Consider the following 26,505-nt stretch of genomic DNA (forward strand, 5'->3'; position numbering starts at 1 on the left):
AGGCAGTAAGAGTGGAAATCTTTATGAGGTATTTGTTTCCCACAAGTTAAACAGTTATTCACTTTTTCTGACATCGGCTGAGGCAAGAAAGAGTCCCCAACGGGGTACTTAGCTTTTTAGAAGTCTTCGGTAGTAGCAATCTCTGGTTCTGACCGACCGGCACTTGCAAACAGCTTCTGCTTCGGGCGCCACACGGCAAGAAAGACTGAGGAAAATGGCATCGGCTGATGCCTTTATACCCGCTGAACTGCAGCTATGACGTCGGGTGAAGTGCGACATCAGCCGAGGCCAGACCCAGACTTTGGAATCCGGCCGACCGAAGGGCTGCCTGAGGCAGGACAACCCATTTGTTAGGACTGCAGATGCATCCTTGAAGGACATCATGGACTTCTGGACTGACAGATTCTGTTCTCCGAGGTCCAAAACTGTACGCAGGTCCCCAGTCTTTTTTTGCACCAAAAAGAAGTGAGAGTAAGTTCCGGACCCTTGTTGTCCTGTTGGGACCTCTTGGATGGCTCTTTTTAAAAGAAGGTCTTGAACCTCAAGATGGGCCAACTCCCTTTGGCAGGGTGTAACGCCTGGAAGAGATTTTAATACCGGGGAGACTGACGTAACCCCTATAAATAATCCTTAACATCCACTGATCTGAGAAGATATTTGTCCAGGCTAGTGGGGGCAGGGAGAATTGTCCCCCGACTGCCTCTACGGCAGGACAGTCAGGCAGCAGCACTTCAGGAGCACTGACTAGGGCTTCTCAGAGAAGAGCTCCAGGGAGCCCCGATTCTGCGAACCCCCTCTGCCTCTGGGGTGGCATCTACCATTAAATCCTCTGCTCCAGCTTGTGAAAAAGGATTCCTGGAAGGATGATGACGTCTCGCCGCCCAAGGTCGAGAGGAGCAGGGGAGGACCTAGATCCAAAGGAGAGGCAACTGCCAAAGCTGGAGAAAATCCTCTCTACTTCCCAGAAGGTCAATGAGCTGGAAGAAGCTCTCCCCCTCCCCTCTCTCATGACCGCAGCTGCCCAGGAAGAGAGGAGGGACCCGACGCAGCAACAAAGCCTCCAGATGATATCAACCCCGAGCTGTCCACAGCAGATGGCCCTAAGGGAGGGGAGCAGTCCAAAAACTTCGGGCCAGACCTCACCCCAGGGAGCCAGTACAGACCTCATGGGACTGAGGTGCAGACTGTTCCAAGGGCAATGTTGCAGAACCAGTCAGCGACCCTGACGGTGTCAGTAAGGGGGGGGATACCAGACACCGTCGACCTCTCACAAGGAAAGTCTTTATCCTGGCATTCCAAACCCCAATGGTTTGTAAGAGGAGAGTGAAGTCCTGTGTGTGGAGAAGGACCCTTAGGTAATTGAACTGGGGACGGTAACAAGCCCAGCTCAATCTGGGCCTTGAGGAAACTCCTCATCATCCCGTCCATATCTGTGGGTAGTAAACTTCTTGAAGATGTGGACGATACAGAGGACTGTCCCAATTTAGCTACAAATCTAGAAAATGTCCTACGGTCTCTGGAAGGGGACCTATTCCAGTGCATCAGATCCGATGACCTAGATCTGGAGGGGGAGCTACCAATGACTACTGGATCAGAGATAACGATGGGATGAGAAGCCCTGAGAGGATCCGACGCTCTAACCGGTGTGCTATATGAATCCGGGGAAGGCTTGCACAGAGTCGAATCCGAAGACCTCTGAGGTGTCGAGGCGTCTGATCCGAAAAGTTGATCCAAGGACCTCGGTGCAGAAGAGCCCGGATCTGAAGTCACAAAGGCTGGGCTCAGATCCAGGGATCTGTGATCCGAAAGCCTCAACTTTTCTGAAGGAGATCCCTTAGGAGGTGGTAAGGGCCTCCCCCTCTCTTAGGATCCTGGGAAGCTGAGGAGGGAGAGCCCGAAACCAAAGAATGAACCTTAGCTAACCCTTTCAGAAGCAATTTGTTTCTTCGCTGCATGAGGGCCCTCGGATTGAATCCGGCGCAGATGTCACACAAAATCTTGAGATGGGACTCTCCGAAACAAACACTCCTCGTGTGAGTCAGAATGAGGCATCTTTCGACCGCATGAGGAACATGTTTTAAAGGGCTTATCTGACATAATGCTGAAGGCACACATACTGACCAGGCAGAACACACACGCCCCACTAAGAGGGGAAAGACTTTAGACCAAAATACAGAGGGGACAAAAAAGAGAGAGAAACTACTATTTTTTTTTAAATAACTAGCTATGCAGGGGGGGGGGGGGTACCTCGGTAGAAAGGGTGGGAACCAAAAAAGTAGAGTAAAGTACCGGGAGAGGAGGAAACCTAGAAGTAATTGCACTAAAAATCTTAGAGACTAAGGAAAGACTAGTTAACCCAAAAGGATAAGAAACCCCTAAGGAAAAACACTTCTCTCTACACGAAGGACTGAGCTACTGGAATTACGTCCTTAGCATTTCTGCGGCAAAAGAGATCTGAGGGTTACAGGTCAGCAGGGGATTGTGGGAAAGGGAGGAGCTTGAGCTCTGGATCTGTCCATCAGTTGCCAGCTCAGATCCAAGACTCATCCGTGATAAATAATGACAGGGATAGCATCAGATCTATTGTTTAAGTGCACTGTTTTAAGCAATGTAATTTTTACACTAATGTATTATTTAAACATGCTTTGCAGAAAGGTACCCTAGGATAAAAAAAATGTACCAAAGAATAAAATCCAAAAATCAGAAAAAATGGTCATAAGTCAGTTTAAAGTCTATTTTTCCACTATTTCCTTGCACAATGATTATCTTGAAAGCTATTTTTTTGTTCCTGTGGCAGACATCTTGCTGACCATCACATGCTCAAGTTAATTGCATCCAAGTAGTGTGAAGTGGCACTTCATTCGGCAACTAATCTATTAATGCCGAAAAAGAAAGCAACATGTAAGGATGGCGAACAAGAGAAGACAGAATTGGCAGGAGTTACCTCTAAGATGTACTTCTCCAGTGACTGGATAGCTTTCAAGGCTTCTGGATCCTGATGGATGACCACCACTTCTTTCAGAGGGTACTGCAACAAAACGTTCTAGTGAATTATTCCACACAGTTAAACAATTACAGTAGCTCACAAACTCTGAGTGCATTCTAGTGTTACAGCAAAAAAAAAAATGTGTACAGCAGCAGTGAAAACATTCAATTACACCTACAATCTTCGCCTCTTTCTCAGTTCAGAGTTCACACTTGTTTTTATCTTTCAAACAGAAAATTATTTGCAATGGTTACCTACTACAGTCTGCATTTTCAAAACATTTATTTATTTAATTGAGGGTAGAATGCTGATCCATCAAAATCATTTTCAGGCTCACTCCGGGAGTACAAAAAAAACTCGAATGAGTATATTTTCCAGAATAAAGTATTAGAATTTCAGCGACAGCCTTCTACAAACTAAAACAAAAATACAGCCATGACTTTCTTTCAGAAAATAGTTTTAACATAACACTCCGCCTTACAAGCTAGAGTCAATGAAATTCAAACAGGGAGTGACCATATGCATGTTATTCATACTATTTACAAACTTTACAGGATACTAGATGGTAAGGTAGTGGAAAGGAAAGTAATACAGGAGGAGAAACTGTAAACACATTAAAAATCAGAAGAGGGACAAAGGGTATTCATTAAAGTTAACAAAAGGTGTACACTGTGTGTACACCATGAGGTAAGGTTTCTGAACTCAAGAACAGCCCTAACACAGTACATTTGCTGTCTACTCATTCAGAAAAGTTAGTCAACATGTACACAATGTGGTAACCTTTATAAATCCCCCTGACCCCATAACCAAAAAAATTGTTTTGGAGAGAACTTGGGGTGACTGATGTATTCATTCTACCTACTGAGATTCAGTAACAGCAGAAGGTACCACTAAGTGATACAGCCACTGTGAAGTATCAGCATTTAGCCTAAATGGATATTTTTTTTTTTCAGATGTAGTCTGAATTTTCAGCAGGAACTGATTTTCACTAGGAACTGACTCTCAGGCTCGTGGAGCTAGCAATTAAAAAGTAGTGGCCAGTTAATTGTAAGAGACTTGCAGTGAGAGGACTAAGGGGGAATGTGACCTAAACCTATTGGGGGGGGGGTTCTTGTAGTAAATCTGCTGGCAAATTAATAGAAAGATTTAACACTGTTTAATTAACAGACCAAGAGATTTGACTGAAAGACATTTTCTTTATTTTGTACAGTGGTGATCCCTTTGAGGGGAGAGGAATGTAAATCTATTTATAAAGGTTATGATAGGGAGCACACATTCAAGTGGTGCCAGAAGAAAGTACAGTTGTGTACCTACCATAAATGTAGATGTTCGAGTGTATTCACTGTTGCAGTCATTACACTTGGGTTATCCTGCTGGCAGGCTACCCGCAGTCGGCCTGAATTCCAAAGTCTTGGTCCGGTGTCAGTTGCTGACATCAATGCGCCAGGGACATAAAAGATGCAGCAGACGCCATTTTCTTCAGTTTTTCTTGCCCCAGATGTCAGGTGCCCCCAAAAGGGTAGGCTAAAAAAACATTGCTAATAAAAGCATGGACTAAAATAAACAATACCTTCATCTACAAGCAAATATACCACATAGGTTGTATAGGATAGAGAAGTACAGATAAATCCCAGCAAAGAAAGGGGGATGGTGGGTGGGTAACCTGGACTGCAACAGTGAATACACTCTAACATCTACATTTATGGTAGGTACACAACTGTACTATGATCATCGTGTTTCACTGTTGCAGTCATTACACTTGGGTTGAATCCCAAAGCTGAGGTTGGACGGCTGGGTCTAAATAGAATTAGGAGTGGCTATAAGGCCCTGCAAGACTGCAGTGGCAAAGCCTGCTCTGAATTTAGAGTAGAGTAAAGAGGCAAGTGGTAGTGCTTAGTAAAAGTGTGCATTGAAGTCCAAGTTGCAGCCTCCAAAATACCCTTGGTGGGTACTCCTCTGAGGAAGGCTGCTGAGGTGGCTGCTGCCCTGGTAGAATGTGGTCTAATGCCCATAGGCACTGATTTACCATGTTGTGAATAGCAGAAACGAATGCAGTGTCCTATCCATTTTGAAATAGTCTGCTTTGAGATCACCTTTCCTTGTGATCCTGCAGCATATGCCACTAAAAGTTGTTCAGTCTTTCTGAAAGCTTTAGTTTTGTCCAAGTAGAAGCGTAGCTGCCTGCATATGTCCAAAGAATGCAGAAGCGGGTTTGGGTAAAAAGTAGGCAAATGAATGGTTTGGTTAAGAGCCACACTGGACACTACCTTAGGCATAAATGTTGGGTTTGTCCTTAGAGAAACCCTGTCCGGATGGAAGATAATAAAAGGTTCCACAGCCATTAGTGCCTGTAACTCAGACTCTTCTTGCTGAAGTTATTGCTAGGAGCAGAGCTGTCTTCCATGATAAGAATTTTATCTCAGCTGCATTGGCTGGCTCAAAAGGAGGCAGTGTGAGTTTTTCACAAGACATAATTGAGGTCCCATGCAGGTATTGGTGCTCTCCTTGGAGGTCTTATGTTTTTGGCCCCTCTGAGGAATTGCCTAAGCAATGGATATGAAAAAATAGGCGGGTCTGTATTGTAATGAGCTGAAATGGCAGAGGCATGGATATTAATTGATGAGAAGGATAGGCCTTTGTCCAGCATCTCAGTTAGATATTGTAAAATCTGAGGAATATTTGGAACAAGCGTGTCAATTCCTTGTGCCTGGTTCCAAGCACATAATCTCTTCCATTTTTCTGCATAAAAGTTTCTGGTGCTGGGCGTCCTGGCCTCCACAATGACATCCATAACCGCTTTAGAGAGAGGTGTATTCTGAATAGTTACAGTATCTGCCATGCAGCTAGGTTTAGAGTTCTGAGTTGGCTGTGCAGGATCTGATTGTTTTGTTGGGTCAGTAAATGAGGAATTTAAGGCTTCCAGGCTGGGCCTTGGGACAAGCTCCTTAGGATTGGGTACCAGTGTTGGCGTGGCCAATCCGGGGCAATCAGAATCATTTGTGGCTTCTCTTGTTTGACCATTAGGAGTACCTTGGGGGTGGAGAGGCAGTGGAGGAAAGGCATATACTGTGAGGTTGTTCCAGCTGAATGACAGAGCATCCACTTTCCATGCTTGTTTGTGATTAGTCCTTGTGCAGAATCTCTGAAGTTGGCAGTTGTGAGGGGAGGCAAAAAGATCTATGTCTGGGCGTCCCCATTTTCTTGTTATCATGCTGAAGATTTGTGGATCTAGTTTCCACTCGTGAGGGTCCATGAGGTTTCTGCTAAGTTAGTCTGCCAGAGCATTTGTTTTTCCTGGCAGAAATTGTGCTTGCAGGTGTACTTGGTAAGTCAATGCTGTGTTCCACAAAATCATGGCTTGTCTGCAGAGGGGGTAGGAATGTGTGCCCCCTGCTTCTTTATGTACCACATGACTGTGGTGTTGTCCATCTTTATCAGCAGCTGTCCTGGATGAAGTAGGTCCTTGAAGGCTGTCAGGGCATTTTGTACAGCTATCATCTCTTTTTGATTGATGTGTAGATGCCTTTGGCTTGGGGGCCATGTGCACTAAATACATTTTCCTGCCATGTGGGCCCTCAGGCATAATCTGATGCATCTGCTGTTAGTGTTTGCCTGTCTGTGGTTAAAGTGAATGGCTGTCCCTTTTTGTGGTGACAGGCCTGTGCCCACCATCGAAACTCCTGTTGCAGGCAGGGAATGAGTGAAATTAATGATTCCAGGCTATGGCAATGTTGGGTCCAAACACTTTTTAGGTACCATTGTAGTTTCCTCGTATGCAGTCTTGCATATGGAATTAGCAGAATGCAGGAGGCCATGTAGCCCAGAGCCTGCAGAATTTTTCTTGCAGATAACTGGGTCTTTGTTGCCATGTTTTCGAAGTAAGAAGTCAGTTGCCTTTGTTTGTCTGGCGTGATATAAGCCATCTGGGCAGTTGTATTTAAACTTGCACCCAGGAATATTATCTCTTGAGAGGGTACTAGTTTTGATTTATTTTCGTTTACTGTGTACCCTAGGCAAATTAGTAATCTTTTTACAAACGTCAGATGCTTTAGTAGAATGTCTTTGGCCTCTGCTTGAATAAGGCAGTCGTCCAAGTAGGGATATATTTGAATTCCTCTTTGTTTGCAAAATGCAATTACTGGTGCCAGGCATTTTGCGAGTCCCTGGGCACAGTAGATAAGCCAAAGGGCAGTGCAGAGAATTGGTAGTGCATTGAGCCAGCTATGAATCTGAGGTATCTTCTGCAAGATTGTCTGATTGGGTCATGCAGGTGCCTCTTTGAGGTCCAAAGTTACAAGCCAAGCCTTTTTGCCCAGCATGGGCAGAAGCTGCTGCAGAGTCAACATTTTGAATTTCGGAACGTCCAGAAAAGCATTTAGAATAGACAGGTCCAGAATCGGTCTCCATGCATTGTCCTTTCTTGGTACTAAGAAAAGTCTTGAGTAAAATCCTTGTCCCTGCTCTTGCTGTGGCACTGGCTGAATAGCCCTCATGTCCATGAGAGATGAAACTTGGCTTTGTGCCTCTGCCCACTGATTGTGTGACAGGTCTGCCATACCTTTTGCCTTTGGAAGGGTGTGAAAGTGGAACCTGTAGCCCTGAGAGACTATATTTAAGACCCATTTGTCCTGGGTAATCATGTGCCAATTTTGCGAAAAAAGTGCTAGCTTTCCCCCCTAGGGTGCTGCCAAAAGAAAAATGCTTGGCATTGGCAGAGGGAAGTCAATGGGACTGTTTCCTATATGGTTGTGTTTCGTCTTCTCCGCTTTGGAGGTAGAAGCACCCCACTGTTTGGGCCTGTATGAGCCCTGGGCTGTTGTCTGCCTCTAGGGCATCTGTATCTGCCTCTTTGTGGCCTGTCTGACACGGGAAAGGACCAATTTTTAGAAGGCCAGTTCCTGCTAAATCTGGGTAGCTGCACCTGTAAGAAATCCTTCACTGTCTGCATAGATTTAGCTTTATCCTCCATTTTCTTTAACACCTCTTCTGCCTTAACACCAAACAAAGTATCATGCTGTAATGGAACATCCAATAATTTTACTTTAACATGATCAGGCAGAGTCTGTTCCTTTAACCAAGCATGCCTTCTAATGACAGAGCCTGTTACAGCGGCCCTGCAAGAGGCCTCCAGTGAATCATAACCACATTGCAAAGTATGTTTTCCCACTTGTTCAGCTGCATGCAATAAATCCTGCAATTCCTTGTTCTCAGCCCATTCAGAATTTGTTAACATTTTCTGTTTTAACAGAGACATTAAATATTGCTGATATTTAAGCATATGAAACCTGACAATTTAAAGCCCTTACAGCCAAGGTAGCAGAAGTGTAAACTTTTTCCCCCATCTGTCCAGTGCCGGCATGGAAGAATGTCCTGGAGAGTGCTGTACTTGTTTCTTTGTCTTTAAAACTGTTTTAGTCTTTGTCTTTGATGCTGAAGTTGGCTTGATATAAGGTTGTGCAGGTCTGAAAACACCCTCAGAAGCCGATGCCTGCTCAGCGGCTCCGGACCCATCTGAGGGATTAGTTTCCGAAGGCCCAATACCTTGAGTATCCAGAGGCCTAGCTGTCGCCACATGGGAGTTGGAGGCGGCCTGTGGCTCTGAGGTAGCGGGTGTCATGGGCTGCGAAAGCACCTCACTGTGAACCGGTGACTGGCCTAGAAGAGGCTCGGTTTTGGACCTCGAATGCCTGTTCTTTTCTTTTTCCTTGCGCTTTTTATGAACTCCGGTCGTCGGCTGTTCCGATGGCATTATGTAGTTAATCCTTTGGCCAAAATAATGAAAAGCAAAATCGTACCGACGTTTAATAGTGCATTGGTTAAATCTAGCACAAAACCGACGACTAGCAACGTCGTGGTCAGGGCCTAGGCAAGGAATACAGTAAGAGTTAAAATCCTTTGCTTCCCACAAGAAATACAATTGTTAACTTTTTCTGACATCGGTCTGGAGCAAGGAAAAAGTTTACCCAAAGGGGTACTTAGCTTTATAGAAGACTTCGGATCTGAAATTCAATTTCGAAAATCTCAGTTGTCGGCCGACCGGCACTTGCGAACTGCTTTTGCTTCGGGCAAGAAAGACTGAAGAAAATGGTGTCGGCTGCATCTTTTATACCCCTGACGCACTAACGTCAGGAAGAGGTGACAGCAACCGATGCCGGACCAAGACTTTGGAATTCAGGCCGACTGCGGGTAGCCTGCCAGCAGGATAACCCAAGTGTAATGACTGCAACAGTGAAACACGATGAACATCTCCCTTCCATTCATACCTTTCAACTGTCCATATTTTTGCAGAATTCCAGATATTTCCCTTACATTTTTGTTCTGTTCCCCATAAAACTTGTGGTTTTCTGGCAAATCAGTATGGACTGAAGTCACTAAATAATGACATACATTTGAGCTTCAGACTGCATATCTTTCAGAAAATGCTTGCTAACAAATCCTATTATTCTAGCAACTTTCCCAGTTTATTATTTCAAATCTGCTTCTATTTTTTGGGACCTTGTCCACCCATTATTTTGGGCTTTGTCCCGATTTCTTGTGTTAAGAGGTTTGAGAGGTATGCCTCTCTCTAGCTCTCCTTCCTGCTGCAGAGAGCAAGTGAATTTTTTAGTTCAAAATTAGAAGTTATGTACCTACCATAACGTTCCATGTTAGTTGTCTTCTTCTCGCCTTCTTTCTTGCTGGATGGGTTCGGAGCCGAACCTCGGCTCCGACTCGGCCACTCTAAAAGCTCGAGAGTTAGTTCCACCGGCTCGAGGCTCCCCTATATCCCACAATGCTAGGCGGTAACTCCTCAGATCTCGTTTGTAAGCTAGGCTCAGCTAGGAAAATTCCATAATATGGAAGAAAAAGGATAACCCACCTCTATAGGCTGACTGAAAGGTGTCCTAAACCTGACTGAGGAAATATATATATATATATATATATATATATATGGTTCTGGGTCATAACATCGACAACTAAGAACATCGACACCGACTTCACCGACGCGAAAACACCGACACAGAAATGATCGAAACTACAAATCACGGACATTTAACAGGTAAGGGGTTTAGATTTCGCTAATCATGCCTACCATGTTTTAGTAAGTGTGGCAGTGTTATGCATGTGTTACGATAATTGTATTACTTAGTCCTTATGGTAGGCATGATTAGCTATATGTAAACCCCTTACCTGTTAAATGTCCATGATTTGTAGTTTCGATCATTTCTGTGTCGGTGTTTTCGCGTCGGTGAAGTCTGTGTCGATGTTCTTAGTTGTCGATGTTATGACCCAGAACCATATATATATATATATATATATATATATATATATATATATATACACACACACACATATATAGAGGTGGTAGAAAGGATAAAGGTCACAAACAAACTCCTCTAGGTCTGTCCAGGCTAGGGGGAAGGAGGGTGGGACGCAAGAAAGAAGGCGAGAAGAAGACAACTAACATGGAACGTTATGGTAGGTACATAACTTCTAAATGTTAAGTTGTCTATCTCGCCTTCATTCTTGCTGGATGGGACCGCGTCCCTAGCACCTTGTCCCAGGTGGCCTATCGGAACAGACTCTTGAGTACAGTGGAACCAAAGTTGGCTCGGTCTCTGGAGGCCAAGTCCAACTTATAATGAGAAATGAAGGTATGGGGAGAAGCCCAAGTAGCTGCAGCACAAATCGAATCAATAGGCAGTCTGCCTTGGAAAGCTGTAGATGTAGCTAAAGCTCTAGTTGAGTGAGCCCTGGGTTTGGTTGGCAACTGTTGATGTCTGATCTCATACACAAAGGTAATCAATGAAGTAAGCCATCTAGAAAGAGATACCTTAGAAACTGGAAGGCCCATTCTGCCTTCTGCATAGGAAACGAACAGTTGATCAGACTTCCTAAATTGTTTGGTCCTGTCTAAATAGTACCTAAGTTGGCGATGAACGTCTAACCAATGTAATTTTTGTTCTGATCTGTTCGAATAGTTAGGAAAGAACACAGGAAGATCAATGGCTTGATTCAAATTTGCCGGTGAAGCTATCTTAGGCAAAAAGGACGGGTTGGTACGTAAGGACACCCTATCCTTATGAAACAAAAGATAAGGAGCTCTACTACAGAGAGCATGAAGTTCAGAGACTCTTCTGGCTGAAGTAATAGCTACCAAAAAGAGTGTTTTCCAAGATAGTAACTTCATTGAGCATGAAGCCGCAGGTTCAAAGGGGGGGAAGAATCAAGGACGTCAGAACCAAGTTGAGATCCCATACAGGAGGAGGATCCCTGATAGGTGGTTTGAGGAGAAAAACTCCCTTTAAAAAGGCTTTGCAGAGTTTGTGAGACATAACGGAGGACTCTGAGACTCCAACATGAAAGTTAGATATAGCTGCCAATTGAACCTTGATGGTAGAAGGAGACGAACCTGAGTGGAAAAGTTCGGCTAGAAAATCTAGAACTGATTGAATGGAAGCAGTGAAAGGATCTATATCCTTTGAATGCGCCCAATAGGAAAAACGTTTCCACTTACTATGATAAATCTTCCGAGTGGAAGATTTATGAGAGGCTATTAAAATATCTCGAACTAAGTGAGATATTAGAGGAAGCCTGGCTAGAGTTGGAATTGGAGGAACCATGCTGTGAGGTTCAGAGAAGGGAGGGAGCGGTGCAACTGACCCAACTGATGGGTCAAGAGGTCTGGAACTGGGTCCAGATGCCAGGGTTGCTCCAACAGATAACGGTGAAGAAATGGGAACCAAACCTGTCGAGGCCAGTAGGGGGCAATGAGGATCATGGAAGCTTTTTGAGCGATGGCTTTCTGTATTAGTTGAGATATCAGTGGAAAGGGAGGAAAAGCATACAGAAGTCCCCGGGGCCAATCGTGGACTAGAGCGCCTCTGCTGGGATGGCCTGGTTGGGGAAAGAGGGTGAAATAATCATCGCACTTGCTGTTTTGGGGAGAAGCGAAAAGGTCGCAGCAAGGACGGCCCCACTTTCGAAAGACTTTGTCCAACACTGAATTCTTCAGAGACCACTCGTGAGGCATGAGAATAGCTCTGCTCAATTTGTTCGCAATCACATTGGACTTCCTGGGAATGTGCGTTGCTAACAGAAACCGCTGAGAAGAAATCGCCCATTGCCACAGTCTGACTGCCTCTCGACATAGGGGGTAGGATCTGGTTCCGCCTTGTTTGTTGATGTACCACACTACAGACATATTGTCTGTCTAAATTGTTATAGTTCCTTTGGGAAGAGAGTCTTGTAGGGCTTGCAACGCTAGAAGCACTGCTCTCAACTCTAGGACATTTATGTGCAAGTGGCGTTCGAAAGGTTGCCATATGCCCTGAACCGTCCTGCCCTGGAAATGTCCCCCCCCCACCCGATCAGGGAGGCGTCCGTTGTCAGTGTAGCAACCGGAGGGGAAGGAACAAAGGGTCTTCCTAGGAAGAGCTGGGGGGATGTGACCCACCAAGAAAGATGATTCTTGCATGATTGTGTTATCGCAATGGAATGGGACATTGGAAGTTGTTGGTACGACCATTGTGTGAAGAGCATCCATTGTAAGATTCTCATGTGGAATCTGGCTAAAGGAAGGAGAGGGATAGCAGCCGCCATTATTCCTAAGACCTTCAGGGCCAGTCTGACTTTGATTTTGTTGCTCTGCAAGACAAGAGAGACTTGTCTGTGTATGTCTGCTATTCTCTGCTCTGTGAGTCTGGCTGACATGCTGACTGTGTCTAGATTTGCGCCTATAAAGGTAATAACACGACAAGGCGACAAGACAGACTTTTCGTAATTTATTGAAATGCCTAGTGTTTGACATGTGTGAAAGGTATAGTCTCTGGCAAGAAGCAGAAGATGCTTGGTGGGGGCTGTAAGGAGCCAGTCGTCTAAATACGGAAACACTTGGAATCCTTGACGTCTCAGATGAGAGGCGACCACTGCCATGCATTTGGTAAACACTCGGGGGGCTGTAGTGAGTCCAAAGGGCAGGGCCCTGAATTGGAAATGACTGGTTCCCAGCCTGAAGCGGAGGAATCTCCTGGAGCGTCTGCTCATTTTGATGTGGTAGTACGCATCCTGGAGATCTACAGAGCACATCCAGTTGTCCCGCCCCAAAAGGGGTAGAATGGACTGCAGCGTGACCATCTGAAATTTTGTTTACTTGACAAACTTGTTCAAGTTGCTGAGATCCAAAATGGGTCTCCAGTCCCCTGTTTTCTTCGGAACCAAAAAGAATTTGGAGTAGATTCCGGACCCTTGTTGGTCTGCTGGAACTGGTTGAATGGCTCTTTTTGCAAGCAGCTTTGATATTTCTAGCGCTGCTTGCTCCCTTTGACTGGGTGGAACGTCTGGAAGGGATTTTTTTTGATTGCTTTAGAATGCGAAAGAATGGGATTGTGTAGCCTTCGGAAATGATAGACTGTACCCACTTGTCTTGAGTTAGGGATTGTCAGGCTTCTGGGTACAGAGATAATCTTCTCCCGACTGCCTCCGAAGGTGGACAGTCGGGCAACACCTCAGGGATGTTGAAAGGGCTTGTCGGAGAAGGTTTCTCGACTGCCCTGATTCTCTGAGCCCCTCTGCCTCTAGGACGGCGTCTACCATTATTGTTCCCCCCTCTGCCTCTAGAGGGGAACCGACTCTGTGCGTCAGGCAAAGCTCCTCGAGATTGTTTGCGGAACCACATCTTTCCCCCCTTCTGGCCTTTGGGGTAAGGCCTAGAAGGAGTGGAAAAACGGACTCCCACTGCAGAGAGAGTCTTGCCTTCAGTCTCGCACCTAGTCAGGGTTTCCTTCACTTGAGGACCAAAGAGGGATGATCCATCAAATGAGGAGTTAGTGAAGGACACCTTGAAAGGGTCCGCAAAATTACATAGCCGCATCCAGGCGTGCCGACGTAAGGCCACACCTGTACCTGCCGCTCTACTCGCTCCATCCGCCGCATACGAAAGGAGGCGCATGGAGGAGTTAACTATTGAGTTGAGGGTAGCCAGCTGAGAGTTCATCCTATCCTGAAAACCCGCAGCTGTTGGATCCTTTAACATTTCACTCACTTCCTTGATCAAATCTCTCTGGAGACAAGTGAAATGACACAGGTAGTTCAGCGAGCGCATAGAAAAGGTCGCTGACGAGAACATCCGCTTCCCGTACCTGTCCATAGTCCTAGACTCCTTGTTAGGAGGATGGACAGGTACTGAAGGATCAGCTAGCTCCTTCTTGGTGGCTGCAGCCACCATCATAGCATCCACAGAGACGCCTTTGGTTAAAAATTCTTTGTCCTTGGGGGCAGTGATAAACTTTGAAGGTCTCCTGGGGGTGGGGTCCACAGAGTCAGGAGCCGTCCAGGCCTTCTTTGCCACCACCTGCATAAGGGGGTCAAAAGGAGGGGACACCCAGGAGGTGGAAGGGCGAGAGCCAAACACCTCAAGATACACCGATTCATCCTCTGAAGGGTTGAGGGCTGGCCAATTCCCCCTCTGTTTTAGGATCTCGACGATGTCTGCAAAAGAGACATCTTCAGAGGGGGAACGAGGGGAACCTTCAGAATCCTCTAAATCGGTGTCAGAGGTGACAGACTCAGGGGAGTCGATGTGCTTCCTCTTGCAATGCCTCTTCATAGGAGGCTCTCCTACCGGGTCAGGAGAGGCCTCGGAAGAGGAGGAGATCCCCACTGGGGATACTTGAGGAGCTGGCTCTCTGCGATCCAGGATGAGGGAGTGAGCAGAAATCACCGGAGGCACCGTGGAGGGAGGGGCAGATGGAGCCGACTGTGGTGTCGAACCAGGTTCTAACACGCTCCTCATGACCTCGAAGGCACCCCTGTCAGGCAGAGCCAGAGGTCTCTGCTCCGAAAAGCTGAAAATCTCCCCCCGGCACCGACAGTGATGGCTCCGAGGCCGATGTCGGAGCCGAACTCACCAGCGCCGAAGCACCGAGAGGGAGAGCGGGGTCGGACAAGGGTCCGATGCCACTCGCCCCCTCAGAGCCGACGAGGGAAGTCCGGCGCCGAGATTCCTCCAAGGAAGAAATCGGAGCAGACGACGGTACCGAAGACAACGGTATCGGTTCCGACGCAGCCACAGTCTTGGGTCCAAGCCGCCCCGGCTCCGAACTCAAAGGAGTTAGAGGAAGAATATTCTGAGTGATGGGATTAGCCATTGACTGTTGAGTTGGGCTTTGAAGCATCTGGGCCAGTGCCTCGGACTTAAGAAGTTGACTCACTACCCTCTGAAGGTCATGATCTGATAGTCTCGACGACCTAGAGGAGTGAGATCTATGGCTCCGTTCAGACAGCAATGGAGATGCTGGAGCCGAATGAACGGAGCCAATACATGGTGACCGGGACCTTTTTCTGGAGGTCGGTTCCGACAATCTGACTGGAGCCGACTCACCGGTGTCTGCCTCGGCTCCGGCCGGAGCCGAGGAAATAGCAGTGACATGAGATCGAGAATCATCGGCTCCAGCCGGAGCCGATGTTCGAACAGCCTTCGAAGCCCCAGAAGACGACTCAGATACCGGAGCCGATGGTCTGGTAGGCTTCGAGGGTTTCCACGAAGATTGAGTCGGGGGACCCTCAGGCTTCAATAAGCCCCTTAGAATGAGCTTATTTTTACACTCCTGCAGGACTCTAGGGCTGAAGCCATGGCAAACAGCACATGAGTCCTGCAGGTGCAAAGGTCCCAGGCAGTAAACACAAGAAGTGTGACTGTCTGTCAGAGACATCTTCTGACAGCACGAGTCACACTTCTTAAAGCCTGAGACCTTTGAATCTTTAGACATGTCTAAAGAAGAAAAAAGTGTAACCACACAATCACACACACACCGATTACACTTATCAAAAATTAAATTAAATTAAATTAGTAAGTAATTTTAGAAAAATTATATCCCTACAAAACACAGTCACTCCAACTACTAGGAAGGGAGGGACTGGGCCTAAAGCCCAAGGGAATAACTTTAGAAAGTTTAGGAAAAAAGGGGAAAATTTGGACTAGGAATGGAAGGAAACTACGTAACTTATAAATTTACGAAGAAAGCTAACTTAAAAGGGGGTCTATCTAAGATACAACTAGTTTTTTTTTTTAAAACTAACCTGACGAGCCGGTTGAAAAGCACCTCTATCGCTGTAGCGGCAAACGAGATCTGAGGAGTTACTGCCTAGCATTGTGGGATATAGGGGAGCCTTGAGCCGGTGGAACTAGCTCTCCAGCTTTTAGAGTGGCCGAGTCGGAGCCGAGGTTCGGCTCCGAACCCATCCAGCAAGAATGAAGGCGAGATAGACAACTTAACATCAGTTGTTAGCTATTAAGTCAAACAAAAACTGTGCTGGAAGTTAAGATTTTGGTTCATCCATAATCTTAGGTTTTTGAGGTAAAGGACTGTTTCAACTGGGTCCTGGTTGTTATGGAAAATACTGCACATTTGTGAGACTTGTGATTGATTTGGAGTGTTTCATATTTTGTACTTAAAGATGACTGCTTTACTAACCAGTCTGACAGCCGAGATAAATCCTTTTCAAACTCACTTTTTATGAGGAGTGAAATAAATTAGACCTGTGTATTACCATACCATCTGCATATGTATTACTTTTGGGATACATGGGAGGTCAGCAGTAAGTTTACTAAGAAACAGGAAGAAAGGGGTTAGTGAGCATAACGGTTAAAGTGTTTACCTCACAATGAACAGGGTTCAAGTCTCACCTTTGAGAGAAAATGGCCTGGCACATTTCAAAATTACCATGATAGGAGAATACGGGACTGATTTGGGGGAAAATGTACTTGGCAGCAACTCTAGCTTTCAGGGCTCTGTACTGTCAGAAATACATGATGTTCACAGCCAAGTGCTATAAGAATGAGTTCCAGAAGAAATTTGAAAAGTAAGCTGCAAGTATCTCTGACAGTTCCTTGAAAAGGAATATTCTGTATTTGGCCCATGTAGTTATTCAGGAGGGCAAATTTTTCATTAACTGTGACTATGATGCTGTAGTAGCATCTTGGGCAGCCACAGGGTCAGCTACTGACAGACATGTCTGACTAAGGAACAGCCCCTGCCAGAGGATTCTTCAGTGTCCCTTCTCCTCAATTTAAGGAGGTTATAATCTGGATACTTCACTTAAGAATATTTTAAGAAACTGAAGGAGTTTAATTAAACAATATAATCAGGTAAGCTGTTTTGCTTCCCTAATAATAAGATACAACCAAACTATGCCCAAACAGTGACCCTATTACTCTTACCAAGGAAAAGGTAAGCAGGTAAAGGCTAAAAGGGTACCAAAAATGAGAAAAAGGAGAAACAAAAGGGAAGTCTGGTAGACCCTTTAAGGTTAAGGCCCATACAAGGAGACACCATGACCATGCTTCTCTAACACCTATCCTCAGCAAAAACCCCACTCAGCCTTTTAATACACCTTGTCTTCAGTACGACCACATAAAGATAGAAGTTGGTCTTATCTACAGAGTAAAAAAACAACCACAACAAAAGACGGATGGCTCCTGCAAATAGCATTCCATTATTACAACCACAACAAAAGACGGATGGCTCCTGCAAATAGCATTCCATTATTACAGGCTGCAGCTCCTATCAAATCCAAAGTTTCAGGGGATGTAAGTGGTCTCAAAAGACCAAGGGGATCTAGTGCCACTCCTGTGTAAGATTTGTTTCAGCAATAAACCATAAAGAAAGAAAGCAAGCCACACAGTACTACTATAAATGTTTCCTAATCCCAAAAAAATCTGGGCTGAGGTGGCCTTCTCTGGGATTCTATAAGGTTAGATATATTCCTAAAGGTGTCAACATTCAAAATCTTGACAGTGCAATGCCTTCTACCTTTCCCCTCAAGCTCTGATGGTTAACTCTGATCAGAAGAGTGACTACCTGGATTATCTTCTTCAACAGGGACCACGGATAATTTCCTAGATTCAAGGGGATGCTGTATACCACTATCAATGTACCTCTTGGCCCTTAGGATCAGATATTGCTCTTGGGGGTGTTTACAAAGTGTCTGGCTCCAATCACTGCACATTGCCAAATCAAGGTGATCCACATTAACTCTTACAAGAACGACTGCCTGATGATCTTGCCTAAACATTTCTATTTCCCAAATTTGAGTCTCTCTTTCAATCTTTCCAAAACCAATTTGACACCATCTAGAATGGTTGTGCTTTTGAAGGCACTGCTGAATTTTAAAATAAAGAAAGCATTCCTACCCCAAAGAAAAAATCTTAGTATCTCAGCTCTTTCAAGAGATGGGACAGAGACGGTGCCTGAAAGGGAATATTTGAGTATCTTAGGCATCCCTGGATAGACTTCACATTAAGAAAGTGAGGTGGCACCTCGGAAACATGCAGCATCACTATGACCTAGTCCTGATAAGACACCATTCTGTTACTCATATTGGGTTTAGCAGACATAAAAAACCTGTATGTCCTATTCCAACAGGGATCTGAGAATCTAATAATGCCCACAGTTGCCTCAGACATAGCTTATCCCTAAAAGAGACGACTGGGCAAAAAGTACGGAAATCCAAAGAAAGATGCAGTCCACTCACCTGAGGTGAGCGTACAGAGTGCATGGGACAGCAAACAACTTAAAAGGCATACCAACATAAATGAAAAATGGTTGTGATCTTGACATTACAGGCCTTCATGCTAATCCAGAAGCCGGAGCCTTATACCCAATAACAGATGACACTACAATGACATGGTACACAACAGGTGTAACTCATTAATATCACCTTTCTGGGCTGGCAGAGAAAGCTGTACATTGAAGGCATACTTCTCAAATGCCTCATATATCCCCCATCTCAACAGAACTTACTGATGGAATAATTAAGCGAGACAAAAGCAGATCTCCACAGGTGGTTGCTGGATAGGGGCATTTTCCTAAGTATGGTTCACAGGTGAAGTTACCAGAAATAAACCATTTTGCATCTCTGAATAACATACAGCTGAAGACATGCTGCTCCATAGCACTGGACAAGATGGCTTGAGTCATGAATGTCTTCTTATCAAATGGACATGACATGCTGTTCTGGTTGAGTAACACAGTGATTCTATAACACCATCATGTATATTTACTGCACATTTTACATTATACTTATGCTTTGAAGTAATCACCATATCAATGTAGGTATTGGAAGCGTTACAGAGGGGTGTGAATGACTCACAAATAGGTTATGGGTGGGGGTCTAACATAAAACCCCAGATGAACAACAAAAGGCGACTGTTAAGTTGCTGTTTCAACATTCTTTGAAAATGTGGTAAATAAAAGAAAATTAACCATTATAACGTAAAAAACATTCTGTACAGTCTATAACACATCTTCAGGGATGAACTTAAAGACGCAGTATTACATGCAATAAGCACTATTCAGAAAATGCAATTACTTTCAAAAACGCAACAGTTTTCATTCAATACCAAACACATTACAAAGACATTACCTGAATAAGACAGTTCTTAATCTGCATCCCAAAACTGTTTTAACAGTTATAATAAACAACAAAATTCAGTAACTGCTGTATAAATAGGAAGTAATGTTTCAAAGTGTGGTAGGAGGTTATACCACTGCAAAAGGAAACTGCTACACATGCACAAAACACTGCTCATATGGCACACTTAATGCTGACCTGCAGTCCATGCTACAACTGTTGTACACAGACTGCCTAGTGCACCATATAAAAGACTGACTTCTTGCTGCATTTGCAGAATACCTACATCTGTGTTACATATTCATATAACAAAGCCTTCCATATCACCATTTCATAGACAGCTTCATACAGCACAACAAACGTAACTGACATTCAAATCTATACCCACGTTGACCAGAACCATCTTAATACAAACAGCTGCTTATAAGGCCCATAACCAGACTTAAACATTAGAAACTGACTGGTATCATAAAATAGGTTACACCCAAGTGAGATAAAATCATGTTTTACTAATCCTTATTCTTTTTCTACACAGTGCCTGCCAACCCATCAGACCTCCCACAGCTGATAAGCTCATTCATTTTTCTCCCTTTCAGGCAAGAACCTATCACAAAAGGACACCCATCCAGGCAGTAATCAGGGTTTTCTAATTTTAGAGTGCAAGATCCTCCACTGGTGGACAGCATGCATGACTGCACTATACAGATCATGCTACTGTTTCTCTCACTCTTTCACTGATGTGTGTGTGCATGCATGTTTCCTCACACAATCCAGTGGAAGTCTACTTCATCACTGTGGCCTGGATGAACCAATCATACAATGTCAGCTTCTATCTGTAAGCTGTGCACCTGCACAAGTCTGTTTTACAGCCGTAAAGACATACTGGTTCCCAACAAGGATTGCTGTAGATACTATTAGCCCCTCATTCCCAGCCTCCCAGACTGGCTTCCTCCAGCATCAGGACTACAAAGTCATCTGGGTCACAGTCAGAGATGTTGTACTAATATTCTGCTTAATTCTTTCACACTCAGGAAGCAGAACACACGTTGCCCTGATGTTATCTACACATCCACGTCTCTCAGTTTCTGGAAATCAAAAGAAGCAAAGGCCACACATGCTGGCTCAAGTTGCACTTTTTTCCTTGTGGATTCTGTCTGGGTACTCTAGTTTCCCCTCATCCCTCTACAGTGATTCCTCTCACGTGGGTCATTGCCGGAAAGGGATAGCAATGGATAAGTTGACATACCTGGATAACAAACAAATTTGTACTATTGCAACTATCAGCTCACGCTGTCTGACATGCAATGACATTGATGAATTAACCCAAATGGAACTAAACAGGTTCTTTAATGCAAGGGAATAAACAAAGTGCAGAGTTTTTTTTTAAGTTAAGGGTAAGTAGACTTTCCAACCACACAGATTTAGTTAGACAACCACCTTGCAGCTTTAGTACCCTTTGCAGTTATCTTTGGAAAGAAGATTTTAAAACATAACGCACTTGTTTGTTCTACCAACAGTTATTTAAATGCATTCAATTAACTGACTGGCCAGAATTTTTGGAAGTCTGCTGAAGACACGACAGCTCTTTTTCTCCACTCTGTCGTGAACTGGGCTATTATCATTTATTCCTGAAGTACGTATATAATGAGAAAGACAGCTAACGTTAATCACTGCTTAATTACACTGCTGCTTCAGTACTCCTACTTCCAAATGACACGACTAAGGTATTAATTAATGTGTCATACCAAATTTCTGTTACTCGATCTACATGCTGCTCAGAACATTTTTTAATTGCAACTGTAAGGAAAAACCTTGAGAATTAACATCAGCTAAGATTACTGCCTTCTTTAGCATCAGTGTGCATTCTGCGTTTGCTCTTTATACTTTTTAAAATAATCCTTATCTTGGCAACATGGAATGCCTGGATTCTTCCTGCAATCCTATCACCTCAAACTGGGAGGTACCCTACTCTTTCCAGCACACCACTGCAGCCAACAATGTACTTAAAGGAAATACTAAATCTGTAACAAAGTAAATTATTACTTTGAATTACATCTTGAAGAAGCAAAATTTGTGGGCCGAAAACAGTGGCAACTAGACTAAGTTGGGGAATAAAACATTTAGGGATTCAAATAGCATACATGTCCGATCACAAAGCATAACGAATCACAAAAACAAGACAGCTGTTATCTAAAATATTCCACTGTATTTTTTTTTTATTATTATTAAATTGAGGCAGAAAGTATAAGATTATACCTAACTGCTATATCACCTCTTACAGAAATAAGTGACCAGGAGTTATCTTACACTGCTTGTGCGGAGGCTCAGCACAGCACAATTCACACTCCTACCCTAGCTATCTGCCAGGTGGTCATTTACAATAGGCAGCTAGGTCTTTTACAGTATCAATGTACAGCCTACAATAACAATACAACATTTGCTGTGCCTGCAACCTTTCCAGCTCTCCCCAGCTATAAATTATCTAACTTGTGCAGCTCTGTCAGACAAAACTAAGCTCATCTGCAGTATGTGGAATGAAAGTCACAGGAGACTGCAAGCACTATAATTAAAATTTTTTCAGTGTTACCTGCTACTCACAATAGCAATGTATCCATCATAATTCTAAGTGGACTGTGCCTACTACATTCTAGTGCTATGGGGACAGTATCTTCAGCTGAGTTGTTCCTCAAACACAGAAACGATTTAGGAGTTGAGCTCAGTCTACTCTTTTTAGAACAAATCCTCAAGCTGTAAATGCTCAGTAGAACTATTCAACAAATAAAATAAATATAACAAATTTGCAAGTACAACAAAAGGGTTTAAGCTGATTATGTCCAACTCTTTCTGTTGTTATGCGGAGAGGTCCTTAAGCTCAGACGTTCCTCAATATAACAGCACTTGCCGGTATAACTTAGGAGTTTTTAACTGATTGCACAATAAAGTTTTCTGATACCATGGCAACAGCTCTGTTCTTTTTAGAACCAGTCCCCAAGCTGCTCTCTGTGTGGTGCCACACAGAGAATTTTACGACTTGCTTGCTATACGATGATATACTAACCTCACTATTTCCTGCATGCACATATTCTCACTCTATAATCCACGGTGGTGGTGCTGCGGTAGAGTTGTCGCCTCCCAGTAAGATGCTGTCCGGTTCGATTCTCAGCTAGAGCGTCTTCTGCGTGGAGACATGCGTGAATGGGCGTACCTTCATTGAAGGTTGTGCGTCAGGGCTGGTAACTCGGCAAGTAAAAATCAACTACCAATCATTAGCGGACCAGAGTTCCGCTGTGGCGACCCCTAACCGGGAAAAGCCGAAAGACACAACAACAACAACATATTCTCACTCTATGAATATCAGCACTACTGTCTAAACACAAGCTTACATATTAAGAGGTTTAACTTACAAATGACTCCTTCAGATAAATGAAAAAGATGTTTATACTGCTTAATGGTTATTGCCCATTAAAAAAAAAAAAATGTACATATATGTATATACACACACACAAAACATTTTATACAAGCGTGTCTCATCAAATGTTGAAAAGTCATAACAGCAAAGAAAGAAAGAATGATCAACTAAAATGATCGAAAATAAAAATAAAACATTATATTTTGCAGGGGGGCAAGCCCCGCTGCTAGCTATATGTGTATATATATATATATATATATATATATATATATATATATATATATATATAATCCACAAACGCTCCAGCACTCATGAAAAGAATAAAAATGTAACAGCGGAAAAGTTTGACCGTTTTTATTTGGCAAATCTGCCCACAGATACACAGACCGGTGGCCGGTTTCGCTCACAGCGTCTTCAGTGTGCGTAGAATCACTGCCAAGGCCCGGATTATATCCCATAGTTGCTGCTAAGATTTAAAGATGCAGCTCCTATTTTTACTGAAGCTATTTTATATTTATATATCAGAATGTCAAGTGCTGTATCCTAATAACCCCAACTATTAAACCAAAAATTACTAATTACACCCTAATAAGTCACTATGTGTAAATTTATATCCAACCTAACTCATATTTTAATAATTATAGATGCCTAATTATGAATACCACTATTATTAATAGTCAACCTTGGATTTAACCTGGACATAAATAGATGAAAATTGAAATATATACATATAAAATTACATATATATATATATATATATATATATATATATATATATATATGTGACTGTAAAGATTTAAATCCAATATACCCTACAAATTAGTCACCAATGGTCATTTAATCCTGGCTTAAACAAAGCCCCCAAATTCACTATCCACCTTCTCTCTTTCTGTGTCAATAATTCATGTCTCCTATAGTCACTGATATTGGGTATGTCTACCAAGTCCAATCCTATAAAAATAAAATGTGCTGTTGTGCGTGTTAATTTATGTTTGTATAAAGCACTCCTGGTGCGTTCACATTTTATGTCGCTAATATGTAGGGCAATTCTTTGTTTAAATAAACAAGAAGTTTGCCCCACATAAAAAGCACCACATTGACACACTGCCATATATATAAGCCAGGTGCTATTGCAAGTAATAGAATAACGTATGTCGAAAACTCTTTTGTATTGACTGAGGTAAAGGACTTGGTTTTAGCCATGACTTTGCAATATTTGCAATTGCCACAGAAAGTACTCCCCACAGTGACAATTTTATTAACCTTGTTTATTACTCCTTTTTTAAAAGTTGAAAAGTATTGACCCAAATTTTTTCCTCTTTTGTATGCATAATGACATTCCTTGTCTACATATCTACTGAAAAACCCATCTGATGTTAAAATATGCCAATGTTGAGCCAATATGTTTCGAATATGGAATGTATTACTTCCATAGGTTGTTATAAACCTTACATATTGACTACTGTCCCTCGGTTCCCTATCCATTAGTAACTGGGTCCTGTCCATAGAAGACGCCTCATTATAAGCATATTGGATGTATCTGTTGCCATATCCCCTATTTTGAAATCTATGTTTAAGTTCCTCTGCTTGTCTTTGGTATCGACCATCTGAAGAACAAATTTTCCTCACCCTTAGAAATTGGGACTTAGGTATATTTTGGATAGTGTGGGGTGGATGGCAGCTATTTGCATAAAGAAATCCATTCTTAGAGTATGGTTTTCTGTATAGGTCTGTATATACAGTTCCAGCATCACTTTTTATAACATTTACGTCCAAAAATTGGACCTCCTGAATATGTATACCACCTATAAACTTGATATCATACCTGTTACTATTTAAATATTCCACAAATAGATGCCATTGTTCTTCATTACCTCCCCACACTACCCAACAGTCGTCCAAATATCTCCGCCACATTATCAATGACTCCTTGAAACAATCAGGAATTGTATATATATATTGTACTTCTAGATACCCCATAAAAAGGTCAGCATATGTGGGGGCAAATGTTGCCCCCATAGCCGTACCTTTTGTCTGTATATACCATACATTATTAAATGTAAAAGTATTATGTTCCAGGACTATCTGTAGTATTTTAATCAGAAATTCTTGTTCTTGTGCTGAAAACAATCCTGACTGTGACATCCAATAATGTACTGCCTCAATACCACCCACATGTGGTATTGAGGTGTACAGCGACTGTACATCCAAAGTACCCAAATATTGTTCTGGTGTTACTACTATGTTTTCCATCAATGCCAAAAACTGTTGTGTATCACGTACTCTTGCTGTAACATATGGCAACAGTTTTTTAACTTATGTTCTAAATACTCAGAAAGGGGTTCCGTTAAAGATCCCCTCCCTGCCACTATTGGACGTCCCTGTGGATTTATGATATTTTTGTGTACCTTAGGGACCATATAGAAGTATTGTGTTTTGGGGTCTTCCACTAATAACTGTCTCAACGTTGACTGATCTATATTGTGAGAATGACAAGCTTCCACTAAAAATGTATCTATCAATTGTTTATGTTCTTGTATTGGATCCATTGTTAAACTCAGATAGAATTCCTCATTAGACAACTGCCTATTAGCTTCTTTTAAGTAGTGCTCACGTTCCCAAATCACCACTGCACCACCTTTGTCTGCCCCCACTATCACTATATCTGGATTGTTTTTCAAAGATATCAAAGCCTGTCGCTCTTCAATACTCAAGTTTTGAAAACCTGCTGTAAAAATTTCAGATTGCTTGAGATGTAAATCTTTGAGAATCACTTGTTCAAATGTTCTAATAGTACTGTGATAGGGGGGCATAAATTGTGATTTCTTAAACTTAAAGCCAATAGCCTCTCCCATGCCCAAAGAGGAATCTTTGTTAGAATACAAATATTTTAAATTCAACTGTCTACAGAAGCTTTTACATCATTTACTATGTCAAACTGTGAGACAAAAAAAGAAGGTATGTATCCAAGGCCTTTATTTAACACACTGAATTCACTGGAGGAAAACTCATAGTTGGTAAGATTAATGACCAAATTATTGACATCATGTAATGAATCATAACTATTATGTCCATCTGGATCTACACCAGCAACATGTTGGCTTGGAATCTCTGTTGTACCACTTCGTCCACTTCTACGATGTTTTCTCCCTGCCCTTCTAAAGGGATTTTGTATCTTTTATTAACCGGTGATGATGGTTCAGATAATTCAGCCATCTCAGCTTCTGTGTCTGTATTCGACATACTGGATGAATGTTCCGAGCCACTTGTGACCACCTCTCTCCTTCTTAATATGGATTTTACCCTTTTCCTTTTGGGCCTAGGGACCTGTTTGTCTTCATTAAACCTCACTCCTTTCTTCTGTTTTTTCCAAGTGTACATTCGTGCTTGTTGAAAATCAGTTACATCCCTCTGGTATTTTTGCATCTTCCTTTTTGCTAACTCTTGATCATATTTCTCAATATCAGCTAGATATTTGGCATGCAAATTGTTGTATTCTGTGGTGTTAACAAATTTCTGAGTGGTTTCAAAACATTGCTCAAGTTTAACTAATAATGCAGGCAATTGATTTTCATATTGCTCTACTAAAAGCTGTATAAACATTGTTGAAGCTGTTGCTTGTATAGTCCTCCACTTCTTCATAAAGCCTTCATCTTGATTTCCCAGGCCTGGTTTTACATAAACCCGTAAGCCCCTTGGTATTATCTTAGCTGATAAA

The 26,505-nt window shown here is 43.0% G+C and overlaps 1 protein-coding gene across 2 annotated transcripts in view; it reads right to left on the reverse strand.

The window, feature by feature from the left end:
- IARS1 (isoleucyl-tRNA synthetase 1) overlaps positions 1–26,505 on the reverse strand; it is a 1,809,950-nt gene that overhangs the window by 455,265 nt on the left and 1,328,180 nt on the right. For both annotated transcript variants that reach the window (XM_044077404.1, XM_044077403.1), the window contains one exon: positions 2,945–3,028. In XM_044077404.1, the coding sequence (XP_043933339.1) occupies positions 2,945–3,028 (84 nt within the window). The remainder of the gene's footprint in view (positions 1–2,944; positions 3,029–26,505) is intronic.

This window comes from Protopterus annectens, chromosome 7.part0 (assembly GCF_019279795.1).
Source record: "Protopterus annectens isolate FY-2018-M chromosome 7.part0, PAN1.0, whole genome shotgun sequence".
In the NCBI taxonomy this organism is placed as follows: domain Eukaryota; kingdom Metazoa; phylum Chordata; order Ceratodontiformes; family Protopteridae; genus Protopterus; species Protopterus annectens.